We start from the raw sequence: 16,703 nt of genomic DNA, 5'->3' as shown, positions 1-16,703 counted from the left end.
TGAGCCCACTGTGAGCCCACTGTTGGGCAGGGACCCTCTCTAGATGTTGCCAACTTGTACTTCCCAAGCGCTTAGTACAGTGCTCTGCACATAGTAAGCGCTCAATAAATACGACTGACTGATAACAGAGAGCAGCGTGGCTCAGTGGAAAGAGCCCGGGCTTTGGAGTCAGAGGTCATGGGTTCAAATCCCGGCTCCGCCATTTGTCAGCTGGGTGACTTAGGGCGAGTCGCTTGACTTCTCTGGGCCTCAGTGACCTCATCTGGAAAATGGGGGTGAAGACTGGGAGCCCCACGCGGGACAACCCGATCACCTTGTATCCTCCCCACTGCTTAGAACAGTGCTCGGCACATAGTAAGCACTTACTAAACGCCATCGTTATCGTTACTACTATTAGTCCAATGCCCGGCCTGTAGTAAGCGCTTCCCGGAAGGGACAACCTGATCACCTTGTATCCTCCCCACTGCTTAGAACAGTGCTCGGCACATAGTAAGCGCTTACTAAACGCCATCATTATCACTGTTACTCAGTCCAATGCCCGGCCCAGACTTCCCAAGCGCTTAGTCCAGCGCTCTGCACACAGTAAGCGCTCAATAAATACGATTGACTGATTGATTCCCGGCTGCCCCGGTGATTATCCTTAATTGACATTCCCGTCGTCACGGCGACGACGATCCTTTTCCCACCCGCCCTCACCCTGAGCATCTGCTGTTGCTGCTGCTGGCGGAGTTGATACTGTTGTTGTTGTTGTTGTTGCTGTTGCTGTTGTTGTTGTTGTTGTTGTTGTTGTTGTTCGGCGAGGACGGGGCCGGGCCGGACCCCGGGGGCCACGGGCTGGGCCGTGAGAGCGTTCAGGCCGCCCATCAGCGGCCCCTGCTGCAAGGCCTGATGGGAGAATCTGCGCGGAGGGAGAAGGCGGGGGGAGGAACCGCGGTGGTACTGTCTAAGCGCCCCAAGGGCCGTCCCGCCCCTCCTTCCCCGGCCCTCTCCGGGCGCTTACTACGCCGCCGGGCCGGGCGCTCGGCGGGCCCCGGACGACACGGCGGAAGGGGATGCTCGCTCGTGCCCACGGAGCGCCGACGGCGTGAGGGGTGCTGTGCTGAGCGCTCGGCGGCAGACGCAGCCCCCTCAAGTACGGATCCGTACGTACCCGCTATTTATTTATCTCCATTCACGCCCGCCTCCCCCTCGGGACTGCCCTGTGGGCAGGGAACGCGTCCTGTTCTTTAATCGCCCTCTCCCAGGCGCTTAGTACAGTGCCCTGCACGCGGTCGGCGCTCAAGAGGTACTGTCGAATGAATGCATGCGTGAATGAATTCCCTCTAGATGGGAAGCTTGTTGTGGGCGAGGAATGTCTATCGTTCTCTCGTCCTCTCCCAAGCGCTCAGTACAGTGCTCTGCACACAGTTCAGCGCTCAAGAAGTACGACTGAATGATTGATTGAATGAATGCAGGCATGAATGAATGAATGTCCGTCTCCCCCTTTGGACTGTCTGCTCGCTGTGGGCAAGGAATGTGTCTATCAATCTATTGTCCTCTCCCAAGCGCTCAGTACAGTGCTGTGCACACAGTCAGCGCTCAAGAAGTACAATTGAATGAATGATTGAATGCATTCATGAATGAATTAACATCTGTCTCCCCGTCTCTAGACTGTCCGCTCACTGTGGGCAAGGAATGTGTCTATCAATCTATTGTCCTCTCCCAAGCGCTCAGTACAGTGCTCTGCACACAGTCAGCGCTCAAGAAGTACGACTGAATGAATGATTGAATGAGTGCATGCATGAATGAATGAATGTCCGTCTCCCCCTCTGGACTGTCGGCTGGATGTGGGCGGGGAATGTGTCTGTTTATGGTGGTATCGTCCTCTCCCAAGCGCTCAGTACAGTGCTCTGCACACAGTCAGCGCTCAAGAAGTACGATTGAATGAATGATTGAATGCGTTCATGAATGAATTAACATCTGTCTTCCCGTCTCTAGATTATCCGCTCGCTGTGGGCAAGGAATGTGTCTATCAATCTATTGTCCTCTTCCAAGCGCTCAGTACAGTGCTCTGCACACAGTCAGCGCTCAAGAAGTACGACTGATTGAATGACTGAATGAATGCATGCATGAATGAATGAATGTCCTTTTCCCCCTCTGGACTGTCGGCTGGTTGTGGGCGGGGAATGTGTCTGTTTATGGTTGTATCGTCCTCTCCCAAGCGCTCAGTACAGTGCCCTGCACACAGTCAGCGCTCCAGAAGTACGACTGAATGAATGACTGAATGAATGCATGCATGAATGAATGAATGTCCTTCTCCCCCTCTGGACTGTTGGCTGGTTGTGGGCGGGGAATGTGTCTGTTTATGGTTGTATCGTCCTCTCCTAAGCGCTCAGTACAGTGCTCTGCACACAGTCAGCGCTCAAGAAGTACGATTGAATGAATGATTGAATGCGTTCATGAATGAATTAACGTCTGTCTCCCCGTCTCTAAACTGTCCGCTCGCTGCGGGCAAGGAATGTGTCTATCAATCTATCGTCCTCTCCCAAGTGCTCAGTACAGTGCTCTGCACACAGTCAGCGCTCAAGAAGTATGATTGAATGAATGATTGAATGAATGCATGCATGAATGAATGAATGTCCGTCTCCCCCTCTGGACCATCGGCTGGTTGTGGGCGGGGAATGTGTCTGTCTATGGTTGTATCGTCCTCTCCCAAGCGCTCAGTACAGTGCTCTGCACACAGTCAGCGCTCCAGAAGTACGATTGAATGAATGATTGAATGCGTTCATGAAAGAATTAACTTCTGTCTCCCCGTCTCTAGACTGTCCGCTCGCTGTGGGCAAGGAATGTGTCTATCAATCTATTGTCCTCTCCCAAGCGCTCAGTACAGTGCTCTGCACACAGTCAGCGCTCAAAAAGTACGATTGAATGAATGATTGAATGCATGCATGAATGAATGAATGTCCTTCTCCCCCTCTGGACTGTCGGCTGGTTGTGGGCGGGGAATGTGTCTGTTTATGGTTGTATCGTCCTCTCCCAAGCGCTCAGTACAGTGCTCTGCATACAGTCAGCGCTCAAGAAGTACGATTGAATGAATGATTGAATGTGTTCATGAATGAATTAACATCTGTCTCCCCGTCTCTAGACTGTCCGCTCGCTGTGGGCAAGGAATGTGTCTATCAATCTATTGTCCTCTCCCAAGCGCTCAGTACAGTGCTCTGCACACAGTCAGCGCTCAAGAAGTACGACTGAATGAATGATTGATTGAATGAATGCAGGCATGAATGAATGAATGTTCGTCTCCCCCTCTGGACCGTCGGCTGGATGTGGGCGGGGAATGTGTTTATGGTAGGATCGTGCTCTCCCAAGCGCTCAGTACAGTGCTCTGCACACAGTCAGCGCTCAAGAAGTACGACTGAATGAATGATTGAATGAATGCAGGCATGAATGAATGAATGTCCATCTTCCCCTCTGGATTGTCGGCTGGTTGTGGGTGGGGAATGTGTCTGTCTATGGTTGTATCGTCCTCTCCCAAGCGCTCAGTACAGTGCTCTGCACACAGTCAGCGCTCAAGAAGTACGATTGAATGAATGATTGAATACACTCATGAATGAATGAACGTCTGTCTCCCCGTCTCTAGACTGTCCGCTCGCTGTGGGCAAGGAATGTGTCTATCAATCTATTGTCCTCTCCCAAGCGCTCAGTACAGTGCTCTGCACACAGTCAGTGCTCAAGAAGTACGACTGAATGAATGATTTAATGAATGCAGGCATGAATGAATGAATGTCCGTCTCTGCAGAGTACAGTGCTCTGCACACAGTAAGCGCTCAATAAATACGATTGAATGAATGAATTTGAACCCATAACAATAATAATAATAATGATGGCATTTATTAAGCGCTTACTATATGCCAAGCACTGTTCTAAGCGCTGGTGAGATTACAAGGTGATCAGGTTGTCCCACGGGGGTGTCACAGTCTTAATCCCCATTTTCCAGTTGAGGTCACTGAGGCACAGAGAAGTTAAGTGACTTGCCCAACGTCACCCAGCTGACACTTGGCAGAGCCAGGATTTGAACCCGTGACCTCTGACTCCAGAGCCCGGGCTCTTTCCACTGAGCCACGCTGCTTCTCTGTTGGTCGCCGTCTAATCAATCGATGGTATTTACTGAGCGCTTACTCTACGCGGGGCACTGGACTAGGCGCTTGGAGAGTACAGGGGAAGCAGCGTGGCTCAGTGGAAAAAGCCCGGGCTTTGGAGTCAGGGGTCGTGGGTTCAAATCCCGGCTCCGCCACCTGTCGGCTGTGTGACGCTGGGCAAGTCACTTCACTTCTCTGGGCCTCGGTTCCCTCATCTGGAAAATGGGGATGAAGACTGGGAGCCCCTCGTGGAACAACCTGATTCCCTTGTACTTACCCCAGCGCTTAGAACAGTGCTTTGCACATAGTAAGCGCTTAACAAATACCAACATTATTATTATTATTATTACAATACAAAAGAATTACGAGCTTCCCATCTGGAGCGTGAGACAGACATTAATAGGATGTCTATTAATTACTTAATAATTAACATTAATTAATAGTGTCTCCCGGCTGACACCTGGCGGAGCCTGGATTTGAACCCACGACCTCTGACTCCAGAGCCAGGGCTCTTTCCACTGAGGCACGCTGCCTCGCTTAGGGCACTTAGGACAGTGCCCGGCACATAGTTGGCGCTTACCAAATGCCATCATTATTATTCACGCCCGGCCCCCCGAGTCCCCGCCCGGCTATGTGGGGGATGCCACTGAGGCACGCTGCTTCGCTTAGAGCGCTTAGGACGGTGCCCGGCACATAGTCGGCATTTACCAAACGCCATCATTATTATTCGTGCCTGCGGCGGCTGCCCCCCGAGTCCTCGCCCGGCTAAGTGCTTAGTACAGTGCTCTGCACACAGTAAGCGCTCAATAAATACGATTGAATGAATGAATCAATGTGGGGGATACTACTGAGGCACGCTGCTTCGCTTAGAGCGCCTAGGACAGTGCCCGGCACACAGTTGGCGCTTAAAAATGCCATCGTCATTATTCGCACCCGCGGTGGCTGCTCCCCGAGTCCCCGCCCGGCTAAGCGCTCAGTACAGTGCTCTGCACACAGTAAGCGCTCAATAAATACAACTGAATGAAGGAATGAATGTGGGGGCTACCACTGAGGCACGCTGCTTCGCTTAGAGCGCTTAGGACAGTGCCTGGCACACAGTCGGCGCTTACAAACGCCATCATTATTATTCGCGCCCGCAGTGGCCACCCCCCGAGTCCCCGCCCGGCTAAGCGCTTAGTACAGTGCTCTGCACACAGTAAGCGCTCAATAAATACGACTGAATGAATGAATCAATGTGGGGGATACCGCTGAGGCACGCTGCTTCGCTTAGAGCGCTTAGGACGGTGCCCAGCACACAGTCGGTGCTTACCAAATGCCATCGTTATTACTCGCGCCCGTGGCGGCCGCCCCCCAGTCCCAGCCCGGCTAAGCGCTTAGTACAGTGCTCTGCACACAGTAAGCACTCAATAAATATGACTGAATGAATGAATGAATGTGGGGGCTACCACTGAGGCACGCTGCTTCGCTTAGAGCGCTTAGGACGGTGCCCGGCACACAGTCGGCACTTACCAAATGCCATCGTTATTATTCGCGCCCGCCGCGGCTGCCCCCCGAGTCCCCGCCCGGCTAAGCGCTTAGTCCAGTGCTCTGCACACAGTAAGCGCTCAATAAATACGACTGAATGAATGAATGAATGTGGGAGATAACTACTGAGGCACGCTGCTTCGCTTAGAGCACCTAGGACAGTGCCCGGCACACAGTCGGCGCTTACAAATGCCATCGTTATTATTCGCGCCTGCGGTGGCCGCCCCCCGAGTCCCCACCCGGCTAAGCGCTTAGTCCAGTGCTCTGCACACAGTAAGCGCTCAATAAATACGGCTGAATGAATGAATCAATGTGGGGGATACCACTGAGGCACGCTGCTTCGCTTAGAGCGCTTAGGACGGTGCCTGGCACACAGTCAGCGCTCAAAAATGCCATCATTATTCGCACCCGCGGCGGCCACCCTCCAAGTCCCCGCCCGGCTAAGCGCTCAGTACAGTGCTCTGCACACAGTAAGCGCTCAATAAATACGACTGAATGAATGAATCAGTGTGGGGGATACCACTGAGGCACACTGCTTTGCTTAAAGCGCTTAGGATGGTGCCTGGCACACATTCGGCGCTTACAAACGCCATCATTATTATTTGCGCCCGCGGTGGCCGCCCCCCGAGTCCCCACCCGGCTAAGCGCTTAGTCCAGTGCTCTGCACACAGTAAGCGCTCAATAAATACGGCTGAATGAATGAATCAATGTGGGGGATACCACTGAGGCACGCTGCTTTGCTTAGAGCGCTTAGGACAGTGCCTGGCACACAGTCGGTGCTTGCCAAATGCCATCGTTATTATTTGCGGCCGCCCCCCGAGTCCCCGCCCGGCTAAGCGCTTAGTCCAGTGCTCTGCACACAGTATGCGCTCAATAAATACGACTGAACGAATGAATCAAGGTGGGGGATAACTACTGAGGCACGCTGCTTCGCTTAGAGCGCTTAGGACGGTGCCCGGCACATAGCTGGCGCTTACCAAATGCCATCATTATTATTCGCGCCCACCCCCCTGAGTCCCTGCCTGGCTATGTGGTGGATACCACTGAGGCACGCTGCTTCGCTTAGAGCGCTTAGGACAGCACCTGGAACATAGTCGGCGCTTACAAATGCCATCGTTATTATTTGCACCCACCCCACCAAGTCCTCACCCGGCTATGTGGGGGATACCACTGAGGCACGCTGCTTCACTTAGAGCGCTTAGGACAGTGCCCGGCACATAGTTGGCGCTTACCAAATGCCATCATTATTATTCACGCCCGCCCCCCCCGAGTGTTCGCCCGGCTATGTGGGGGATGCCACTGAGGCACGCTTAGGATGGTGCCCGGCACACAGTCGGCGCTTACCAAATGCCATCGTTATTATTTGCGCCCACAGCGGCTGCCCCCCGAGTCCCCACCCGGCTAAGCGCTTAGTCCAGTGCTCTGCACACAGTAAGCGCTCAATAAATACGACTGAATGAATGAATGAATGAATGTGGGGGATACCACTGAGGCACGCTGCTTCACTTAGAGTGCTTAGGATGGTGCCCGGCACACAGCTGGCGCTTACCAAATGCCATCATTATTATTTGCGCCCGCGGCGGCCGCCCCCCGAGTCCCCGCCCGGCTAAGCGCTTAGTCCAGTGCTCTGCACACAGTAAGCGCTCAATAAATACCACTGAACGAATGAATCAATGTGGGGGCTACCACTGCGGCACGCCGCCTCGCTTCGGACGGCGCCCGGCACACAGTCGGCGCTTGCCAAATGCCACCCCGCCGCGGCCGCCCCCCGGATCCCCGCCCGGCTATGTGGAGGATACCTCTGGGCGTTGGGCAGCGCGTGGCCGTAGCCGGGAGCCTGCTGATGGATGTAGCCGCTGGAGCGCTGCTGCAAGTGGCGCGTGGCCTCCACCAGCGTGGCGTTGGCGGTGGCGGCGTGCGGGCCCGGGTAGGGCTGGCCCGGGTACGTGGGGGGCACCAGCCCGGCGGGGTGGGCCGGCCCCGCCGCCGCCGCCGCCGCCGCCTGCTGCAGCCCCAGGTGCGAGCCGTACGGCGTGTAGCCCTGCGGGGCGGGACGGCACCGTGTGCGGGGGGTCAGCCGGCCGGCGCGGCGCCCGCCCCCGGTGCCCGCCGTGCCCGCCGGACGCTCACCTGGGAGGCCTGCAGGGCGCCGTAGGAGGAGCCGGGGGGGATCTGCCGGACGGCCGCGGGCTGGCCCAGGATCCCTTGGCTCTGTAGTGGACAGAAAGGACCCCCCCGCCCACCCCGCAACGGGGTGCCCGGTCAGCGCGGGCGACCGTCTGGACTTCCCAAGCGCTTAGCACAGCGCGCGGCACACGGGAAGCGCTCGGGAAATACGACTGAATGAATGGCTGCGAGCCCGCTGTCGGGTAGGGGCCGGCTCTCTGTGGTGCCAACTTGGACTTCCCAAGCGCTCTGCACACAGGAAGCGCTCAGTAAATACGACTGAATGAATGTTGGGTAGGGACCATCTATGTTGCCAGCTTGGACTTCCCAAGCGCTTAGTACGGTGCTCTGCACACTAAGCGCTCCATAAATGCGACTGAATGAATGTTGGGTAGGGACCATCTCTCTATGTTGCCAACTTGGACTTCCCAAGCGTTTAGTACGGTGCTCTGCACACGGTAAGCGCTCATTAAATACGACTGAAGGAATGAATGAATGAATGTTGGGTAGGGACCATCTCTCTATGTTGCCAACTTGGACTTTCCAAGCGCTCTGCACACAGTAAGCGCTCAATAAATACGATTGAGTGAATGACTGTGAGCCCGCTGTTGGGTAGGGACCGTCTCTCTATGTTGCCAACTTGGACTTCCCAAGCGCTCTGCACACAGTAAGCGCTCAATAAATACCAACTGAATGAATGACTGTGAACCTGCGGTTGGGTAGGGACCGTCTCTCTACGTTGCCAACTTGGACTTCCCAAGCGCTTAGTACAGTGCTCTGCACACAGTAAGCGCTCAATAAATTCCCTTCAAAGCCCTACTGAGAGCTCACCTCCTCCAGGAGGCCTTCCCAGACTGAGCCCCCTCCTTCCTCTCACTGTCCCCATCCCCCCCACCCTACCTCCCTCCCCTCCCCAAAGCACCTGTATATATGTATATATGTTCGTACGTGTTTATTCCTCTATTTATTTATTTTATCTGTACATACTTATTCATTCTATTTATTTTATTTTGTTAATATGTTTTGTTTTGTTGTCTGTCTCCCCCTTCTAGACCATGAGCCCACTGTTGGGTAGGGACCGTCTCTAGATGTTGCCAACATGTCCTTCCTAATCGCTTAGTCCAGTGCTCTGCACACAGTAAGCGCTCAATACATACGACTGAATGAATGAATGAATGAATGTGAGCCCGCTGTTGTGTAGGGACCGTCTCTAGATGTTGCCAACTTGTCCTTCCCAAGCACTCAGTCCAGTGCTCTGCACACAGTAAGTGCTCAATAAACCAATTGAATGAATGAATGAATGAGTAAATGAGTGAATGAATTCTCTGGCCCTCAGTTCCCTCATCTGGAAAATGGGGATGAAGACCGTCAGCCCCCAGGGGGACAACCCGATCACCTTGTAACGTCCCCAGCGCTTAGAACCTTGCTTGGCACATAGTAAGCACCGAATAAATGCTATCACTATTATCATTACTATGGTACTTTCCAAGCGCTCAGTGCAGTGCTCTGCACACAGTAAGCGCTCAATAAACATTAAATGAAATGAATTCATTCATTCAGTCGCATTCAATCACCGATTCATTCAATCGTATTTATTGACAATGACTAAATGAATCTGGGGGGACGCCCAATCTCCCAATCTCCATCCCCATTTTGCTGACGCCCCAGGGGAGTGGCGCTCAGCAAACGGTACGCGCGCCGCCAATACGACCGAACGGATGGACGAGGCGCCCGGCCGCGGGGTTTCAGAGCCCCCCGCGCCCGGCCCGCGGCTCACCAGCTTGGCCTGCAGCTGCTGTCGCAGGAACTGGCCCTGAGGGACGGGCGGAGGAGGCGGCGGGGCCGGCTGCTGAGGCTGAGCCTGCTGCCGGTAGGCCGGCGACTTGTAGGCGGCGTCCAGCCCCAAGACCCCCGGGATGGGCGACGGCAGGACGCCGGGGTAGGCCGGCCGGCTCGGCAGCTTTCCCACGGGCACCCGCATCGGCCGGTACGTCGTGTCCAGGCGGGGACCCCCTGGGGTGGGGAGGGAGAGGAGTCCGCGCTACCTCCGGCCCCCCGCCCCCGGTATAATCACCATTACAACCTCCGTCGGGCGCTTCTATAACAGTAATTACGGCGCCCGTCGAGCGCTTCGATTATAGCAATTTCGGCCTTTGCGAAACCCTTCTATAATAGTAACTACGGTATCTGTTGAGCGCTTACTATAAGAATAATTACGGTACCCATTAAGCGCTTACTAGAATGGTATCCATTAAGCTCTTAGGAGGATAAGGATTAGGGCACCCATTGCTTAGGATGATAAGAATTGCGGCACCAGTTAAGCGCTTAGGATAAGAATTGCAGAATTGCGTGATGATAAGAATCACAGCACCCCTTAAGCGCTTAGGATGATAAGAATCAAGGCATCTGTTAAGCGCTTATGATGATAAGGATTACGGCATCCGTTAAGCGCTTACGATAATCTGTTAACCGATTCTACAATAATAATTACGGCATCCGTTAGGCGATTCTATAATAATAATTACGGTATCTGTTAGGCGATTCTGTAATCATCATAATTACAGTACCTTTTAAGTGCTTACTATAGTAATAGTAATAATTACGGTAACTGTTAAGCGATTCTATAATCATCATAATCACAGTACCTTTTAAGTGCTTACTATAGTAATAGTAATAATTACGGTAACTGTTAAGCGATTCTATAATCATCATAATCACGGTATCTTTTAAGTGCTTACTGTAATAATAATAATAACAATAACAGTATCTGTTAAGCAATTCTATAATCAGCATAATTACGGTATCTTTTAAGTGCTTACTATAATAATAATTACGGTATCTGTTAAGTGATTCTATAATAATCATAATTACGGCATCTTTTAAGTGCTTACTATAATGATAATAATTACGGTATCTTTTCAGTGCTTACTATAATAATAATAATAATAATTACGGTATCTGTTAAGCGATTCTATAATCATCATAATTATGGTATCTTTTAAGTGCTTACTATGATAACAATAATAATTACGGTATTTGTTAAGCGAGTCTATAATCATCACAATTACGGTATCTTTTAGTGCTTATAATAATAATAATAACAATAATAACGGTATGTTAAGTGATTCTATAATCATCATAATTATGGTATCTTTCAAGTGCTTAGTATAATAACGGTATCTGTTAAGCGATTCTATAATCATCATAATTACAGTATCTTTTAAATGCTTACTGGAGTAATAATAATAATTACGGTATCTGTTCAGCGATTCTATAATGATCATAATTACAGTATCTTTTAAGTGCTTCCTATAATAATACTACCAATAATTTCGGTATCTGTTAAGCGCTGACATTAAACTACAGTATCTGTTAAGCGCTTACTCTAATAATAGTTACGGTATCTGTTAAGCGCTTATTATAATATTAAGAATTACGGTACCTGCTAAGCACTTACCATTGCAATAAAAATTACGGCATCTTTTAAGCACTTACTGTAATAAGAACTAGGGTATCTGCTAAGCGCTTACTGTAACAATTAGAATTACAGCATCTTTTAAGCGCTTACTATAATACTTACGGTATCTGTTAAGCGTACTATAATAATTATAATTACGGTATCTTTTAAGTGCTTACTTCAATAATAATAATTAAGATATCTGCTAAGCGCTTATTATAAAAATAAGAATTATGGCATCTTTTAAGCGCTTACTATAATAAGAAGAATTACAGTATCCGTTAAGCGTACTATAATGATAATGATTATGGTATCTTTTAAACACTTACAATAATAATAATTATGGTACCTGCTAAGCGCTTACTATAACAAAAAGATTTACGGCATCTTTTAAGCACTTACTATAATAATTATGGCATCTGTTCAACGTACTATAATAATAATTACGGTATCTTTTAAGCGCTTACTTCAATAATAATAATTACAATAGCCGCTAAGCGCTTATTATAATAAGAATTATGGCATCTTTTAAACGCTTACTATAATAATTATGGTATCTGTTAAGCGCTTACTATAATAAGAAGAATCACAGTATCTGTTAAGCGTACTATAATGATAATGATTATGGTATCTTTTAAGCACTTACTATACTAATAATTATGGTATCTGCTCAACGTTTACTCTAGCAATAAAAATTATGGCATCTATTAAGGGCTTGCTATAATAATAAGAATTGCGGTATCTGTTAAGTATACTATAATAATAATAATAACGATGATGGTATCTTTTAAGCGCTGACTAAAACAATAAGATTTACGGCATCTGTTAAGCGCTTACTATAAGAAGAATAATTACGGTATCTGCTAAGCGTACTATAATGATAATTATGAAATTTTTTAAGCACTTGCAATAATAATAATTATGGTATCGGTTAAGCGCTTACGATAACAATAAGAATTACGGTACCATAATGAGAATTAGTTTCTGTTAAGGGCTTACTATAATAATAAGAATTACGGTAGCCATTAAGCACTTACTATAATAATAATAATTACGGTATCAGTTAAGTGCTTACGATGATAATAATAAATTACAGTATCTTTAAAGCGCTTACTATAACAAGAATTATGGTTTCTTTTAAGCGCTTACTATCACAAGAACTATGGTTTCTGTTAAGCGCTTACTATAATAATAACAATTATGGTATCCATTGAGTGCTTACTACAACTAAAGGAATTAGGGTATCTTTTAAGCGCTTACTAGAATAGGAAGAATTACGGTATCTGTTATGCGCTTTATTATAATAATAATAATACGTACTAATAAAAATTACAGTATTTTTAAAGCGCTTATTATAAATGTAAGAATTACCGTATCTGTTATGAGCTTACTATAATAATAACAACAATAATGATAATAATTACGGTATCTGTTAAGCGCTCACCATAACAACAACAATAATAATAATAAGCACTTATTATAAAAGTAAGAACTACAGTATCTGTTATGCGCTTACTATAATTATAATAATAATAACAATAACAACAACAACAACAATAATGACAATAATTACGGTATCTGCTCAGCGCTTACCATTACAATAAGAATTATGGCATTTTTTAAGGGCTTACTATAATAATAAGAATTACGATATCTGTTAAGCATACTATAATAATAATAATGATGATGGTATCTTTTAAGCGCTGACTAAAACAAGATTTACGGCATCTTTTAAGCTCTTCCTATAAGAAGAATAATTACGGTATCTGTTAAGCGTACTATAATAATAATAATAGTTACGATATCTTTTAAGCACTTGCAATAATAATAATTATGGTATCGGTTAAGCGCTTACGATAACAATAAGAATTACGGTACTACAATGAGAATTACAGTTTCTGTTAAGCGCTTACTATAATAATAAGAATTATGGTACCCATTAAGCACTTACCATAATAATAATTACAGTATCAGTTAAGTGCGTACGATAATAATAAATTACGGTATCTTTAAAGCGCTTACTATAGTAAGAATTATGGTTTCTGTTAAGCGCTTACTATAATAATAAGAATTACGGTACCCATTAAGTGCTTACTACAATTATAGGAATTAGGGTATCTTTTAAGTGCTTACTAGAATAGTAAGAATTATGGTATCTGTCATGCGCTTTACTATAATGATAATAATAATACATAATAATAAGAATTACAGTATCTTTAAAGCGCTTACTATAAAAGTAAGAATTACGGTACCTGTTATGTGCTTACTATAATAATAACAATAATAATAATAATAACAACAACAATAATGATAATAATTACGGTATCTGTTAAGCGCTTACCGTAATAACAACAACAATAATAATAAGCACTTATTATAAAAGTAAAAATTACGGTATCTGTTATGCGCTTTACCATAATAATAATATTATTATATTATATATTATTAATATTATATAATAATGATAATAATAACGGTATCTGTTAAGCGATTACCATAAGAAGAATCATGGTATTTGTTGAGCTCTTACTAGGTGCCAGGCACCAGGTGAATACAAGCAAATCGGGCTCATAATAATACCGAGTAATGATAATTCAGGTATTGATTAATAATAATAATAACGATGGCATTTGCTAAGCGCTTACTATGTGCCAAGCGCTGTTCTAAGCGCTGGGGTGGATACAAGGTGAACAGGTTGTCCCCCGTGGGGCTCACAGTCTTCATCCCCATTTGACAGATGAGGGAACTGAGGCCCAGAGAAGTGAAGTGACTTGCCCCAGGTCACCCAGCTGACAGGCGGCAGAGCCGGGATTAGAACCCACGACCTCTGACCCCCAAGCCCGGGCTCCTTCCACTGAGCCCCGCTGCTTCGCCGACTGTGTGCCAGGCACTGTACTAAGCGCTGGGGCGGATGCCAGCAAAATGGGTTGGACCAAGTCCCCGTCCCCCGCGGGGCTCACGGTCCTTATCCCCATTTTCCGGATGAGGCAACTGAGGCCCAGAGAAGCAAAGCGACTGGCCCGAGGTCACAGGGCGGACAAGCACATCTCCCCCAGGCGCTTAGAACAGTGCTTGGCGCATAGTAAGTGCTTACCAAGCAGCGTGGCTCGGTGGAAGGAGCCCGGGCTTGGGGGTCACAGGTCGTGGGTTCAAATCCCGCTCCGTCAATTGTCCAGCTGGGTGACTTTGGGCGAGTCACTTCTCTGGGCCTCAGTTCCCTCATCTGTCAAATGGGGGTGAAGACCGTGAGCCCTACGGGGGACAACCTGATCGCCTTGTATCCTCCCCAGCGCTTAGAACAGCGCTTCGCACGTAGTAAGCGTTTAACAAATGCCATTATCATTATTATTATTATCATTATTGGGACAACCTGATGACCTTGTATCTTCCCCAGTGTTTAAAACAGTGCTCTGCAAGTAGTAAGAGCTTAACAAATGACATTATTATTATTATTATTATTATTATTATTATTATTGGAACAACCTGATGACCCTGTATCCTCCCCAGCGCTTAGAACAGCGCTTCGCACGTAGTAAGCATTTAACAAATGCCATCATTATTATTATTATTATCATTATTGGGACAACCTGATGACCTTGTATCTTTCCTAGTGCTTAAAACAGTGCTCTGCACATAATAAGAGCTTAACAAATGCCATCATTATTATTATTACTATTATTGGAACAACCTGATGACCTTGTATCCTCCCCAGCGCTTAGAACAGTGCTCGGCATGTAGTAAGCACTTACCAAATGCCATTATTATTATTATTATTATTATTATTATTATTATTATTATTATTGGGACAACCTGATGACCTTGTTTCCTCCCCAGTGCATAGATCAGTGCTTGGCACATAGTAAGCGCTTAACAAATGCCATTATTATTATTATTGGGACAACCTGATGACCTTGTAACCTCCCCAGTGCTTAGAACAGTGCTCTGCACGTAGTAAGTGCTTAACAAATGCCATCATTATTATTATTATTAGGACAACCTGATGACCTTGTAACCTCCCCAGTGCATAGAACAGTGCTCGGCACGTAGTAAGCGCTTAACAAATGCCATCATTATTATTATTATTATTATTATTATTGGGACAACCTGATGACCCTGTAACCTCCCCAGTGCTTAGAACAGTGCTCTGCACGTAGTAAGTGCTTAACAAATGCCATCATTATTATTATTATTAGGACAACCTGATGACCTTGTAACCTCCCCAGTGCATAGAACAGTGCTCGGCACGTAGTAAGCGCTTAACAAATGCCATCATCATTATTATTATTATTGGGACAACCTGATGACCTTGTATCCTCCCCAGTGCTTAGAACACTGCTCAGCACGTAGTAAGCGCTTAACAAATGTCATCATTATTATTATTATTATTGGGACAACCTGATGACCTTTTATCTTCCCCAGTGCTTAGAACAGTGCTCGGCACATAGTAAGCGCTTAACAAATGCCATTATTATTATTATTGTTGGGACAACCTGATGACCCTGTAACCTCCCCAGTGCTTAGAACAGTGCTTGGCATGTAGTAAGCGCTTAACAAATGCCATCATTATTATTATTGGGGCAACCTGATGACCTTGTAACCTCCCCAGTGCATAGAACAGTGCTTGGCACGTAGTAAGCACTTAACAAATGCCATTATTATTATTATTATTATTATTATTATTATTATTATTGTTGGGACAACCTGATGACCCTGTAACCTCCCCAGTGCTTAGAACAGTGCTTGGCACATAGTAAGCGCTTAACAAATGCTATTATTATTATTATTATTATTATTATTATTGGGACAACCTGATAACCCTGTAACCTCCCCAGTGCATAGAACAGTGCTTGGCACATAGTAAGCACTTAACAAATGCCATCATCATTATTATTATTATTATTGTTATTATTGGGACAACCTGATGACCCTGTAACCTCCCCAGTGCTTAGAACAGTGCTCTGCACGTAGTAAGCGCTTAACAAATGCCATCATTATTATTATTATTGGGACAACCTGATGACCTTGTATTCTCCCCAGTGCATAGAACAGTGCTCAGCACGTAGTAAGCGCTTAACAAATGCCATTATTATTATTATTATTATTATTATTATTGGGACAACCTGATGACCCTGTAACCTCCCCAGTGCTTAGAACAGTGCTCGGCACGTAGTAAGCGCTTAACAAATGCCATCATCATTATTATTGGGGCAACCTGATGACCTTGTAACCTCTCCAGTGCATAGAACAGTGCTTGGCACATAGTAAGCGCTTAACAAATGCCATTATTATTATTAATATTATTACTATTATTATTATTATTATTACAATTATGACCTGCCGATGCCCAGGCCCGGGCTCTACCCACGAGGCCGCACCGCTTCTCTGCCAGCAGAGCAGATTGGGGGGGATGCCCCGAGGCCGGGACAACAGGATGGCGT

The 16,703-nt window shown here is 46.9% G+C and overlaps 1 protein-coding gene across 1 annotated transcript in view; it reads right to left on the bottom strand.

Moving 5' to 3' along the window:
• Positions 1-16,703, bottom strand: part of MED12 (mediator complex subunit 12) — a 98,269-nt gene that overhangs the window by 1,302 nt on the left and 80,264 nt on the right. The window contains 4 exon segments of the mRNA XM_038748411.1: positions 650-898; positions 7,442-7,683; positions 7,773-7,853; positions 9,586-9,821. Coding sequence (XP_038604339.1) covers positions 650-898; positions 7,442-7,683; positions 7,773-7,853; positions 9,586-9,821 — 808 coding nt within the window.

Source organism: Tachyglossus aculeatus, chromosome 6, assembly GCF_015852505.1.
Source record: "Tachyglossus aculeatus isolate mTacAcu1 chromosome 6, mTacAcu1.pri, whole genome shotgun sequence".
NCBI classification, from domain to species: Eukaryota; Metazoa; Chordata; class Mammalia; order Monotremata; family Tachyglossidae; genus Tachyglossus; species Tachyglossus aculeatus.
Note: the sequence above shows the minus strand (reverse complement) of the source record. Positions and strands in the feature narration are given on the sequence as shown.